Raw genomic sequence first — 2,249 nt, 5'->3', positions numbered from 1 at the left:
AACAACAACAACAACAACAACAACAACAACAACAACAACAACAACAACAACAACAACAACAACAACAACAACAACAACAACAACAACAAAGAAAAAAACTAAAATCTTGCTGAATTTACTAACATTAGTCTAACAAGGTTGAGTCAGGTCCTCTGGGTAGATTCTTTGTTGAAACGTTTCGTCTTTTATCTGAAGAAGTATTTTGGATAAAAGACAAAACGTTTCAACAACAAATAATCCAGCCAGAGGACCTGACTCAACCTTGTCAGATTGATCTACCTGGATTATTGAGCATGCATCAGGGCATTAGTAACATTAGGTTTTAAGTTAATCATGGCAAAGTTGAAAATATAATCTTTTTTTTTTGGTTTGTTTGTTTTGGTACCTGAAATAATGAGCTGAAGATGCATTTGGCACAAAGAAACTGCGATTTCACATATAATGGTATAAAAGGTAAGGTCTGCATTTTACTGTAGGAAATAGATTAATGATTTAAACCCACATTGTAGCCATAAAGAAGCAGTCGTCTGTAATGCCACTTTGATGTGCTGCTGATTATCCATGCTGCTGATCTCATGCTGCTGTATTCGTTCGTACTCATCTACTCACAGACTTGTTCGTGCTGCTGTTTGGCATATTTTCTTCTTTTTTTTTTTTATTGTATTCTTACATCTTACAATTTATATTCTTCCTGTTGTTGGATGGATCTGGGACCCTGTGTACACAATTTCATTCCAACTCATGTACCACATGTGATGCGAACAGCAATAAAGGCCCTTGAATAATTACCAGGGAGCCTCGAACACATCACGGACATGCCACACAACTACAACTGTCAAACACACAAAGCAAAGGTTTGACATCCCAGAGACACGTTTATTATACAACAAAGTTGCTTAACAATCCACAGTGGTGATCATTGAATAAATGATAATTATACTGTTTGCATACAGACTTGTATTGTGCTGAGCTGTCAGTGTGACAGGCTGGAGCACAAATCACACAGGGTACATTCACACACACACATACATGCTGCAACTCCCACACAATAGTTTTGTATTGAAGGGCATGAACAGAACAGAGTTCTTCAAAATAAATGACTGAACAGATTGCATTATGGCCCACATCCATAACCCAGCAGGTTCATCAAAAGTTACATGTGCAAAGAGTTGTTGCATAACAAACTGTGACAAAAATAAGCAACAATTCAGACTGTGAACACTCTGGCCCTTGTCGGTCTTCATTTTCTGGATGACACACTTTAAACATGTAAACTAATTTGCTTAAGTGGGTAACCATGTACTCCATACGGACGTGTAAACCACAAGTTGTTCTACTAGTGCAGGAAAGAACGTTTTAGATGTGCACAGTTCCAACAGACATATATCACATAGGATGAAAAACAAACTGCTGCAATCATGCACACGCTCCTTATTCAGATGGCAAGAACTGTTCTGTCACAACCAAAAAACTAGTTAAAAATCCGTCTCACACACATTACTTTAAAGTTTCATTTATTGCTTTTCCAGCTAATTACATTAAATACAGAAAGAAAAGGGAAGAAGTTTAAGATAAGATTGAAGATGTCACTAAACAACAAGGTATGAAGCTATAATGTGTTGTTTGCTCATGAAAGTACAAAAGTAAACCTGGATGTGTGCGAATCAGTCCACAGACAGCCAACATTACTGATCTGTGTGAGAGATGGTGGTCTGGAAAGCGAAGGTGATGTGGCTTCGAGCGTGATCCAGGTAAGGGTCTGAGAAGGTGTGTGTGTCTCCAGAAAAGTGTCTCCACTGCATGAGCTCAGACATGCTCAGATGCTTCTGAGCTGCCTCCTTGCGGTCCCCTTGACGACCGAGCTGGCAAGGTCTGTGAGAAACCTGCTCCACCTCTTCCACCACCACTTCTGAGGAAGAAGAGAAAGTAAGGGAATGCACATGATGAGGCGGAAGCGTTTGCCTTTTCTACGAGCTCACCGCTGACAGAACCGTCCATGTTGCAGCCGCAGTTCAGCAGGTCGTGAGTCAAGCACGGAGTGTCTGTCAGGCTGAACAGATCTTGGAGTTCATTTGTGGAGAAACTTGTGTGCTCTGCTCCTTTCCCCAGGTCAACAACAGTCCCTGACAGGCCCTGTTTGGACACCTGCCTCTGAAATATCCGCTCCTCGAGGGTGCCTGAGTGGAAGCGATTACGACCCACATACTCAAATCGGTGACAACATGTTGAATTTTCTTGTGATTTTTTAT

The 2,249-nt window shown here is 40.7% G+C and overlaps 1 protein-coding gene across 1 annotated transcript in view; it reads right to left on the bottom strand.

Annotated features, from left to right (window-relative positions):
- Nucleotides 1-1,685: 1,685 nt before the first annotated feature.
- The window catches only part of rad54b (RAD54 homolog B), a 28,852-nt gene continuing 28,288 nt past the window's right edge, over nt 1,686-2,249 (bottom strand). The window contains exons 8-9 of the mRNA XM_037676646.1: nt 1,980-2,177; nt 1,686-1,909 (exon numbers count right to left, since the gene is read on the bottom strand). Coding sequence (XP_037532574.1) covers nt 1,686-1,909; nt 1,980-2,177 — 422 coding nt within the window. The remainder of the gene's footprint in view (nt 1,910-1,979; nt 2,178-2,249) is intronic.

The sequence above is a fragment of the Nematolebias whitei genome, chromosome 5 (assembly GCF_014905685.2).
Source record: "Nematolebias whitei isolate Nwh7 chromosome 5, NemWhi1, whole genome shotgun sequence".
Classification (NCBI taxonomy): domain Eukaryota; kingdom Metazoa; phylum Chordata; class Actinopteri; order Cyprinodontiformes; family Rivulidae; genus Nematolebias; species Nematolebias whitei.
Note: the sequence above shows the minus strand (reverse complement) of the source record. Positions and strands in the feature narration are given on the sequence as shown.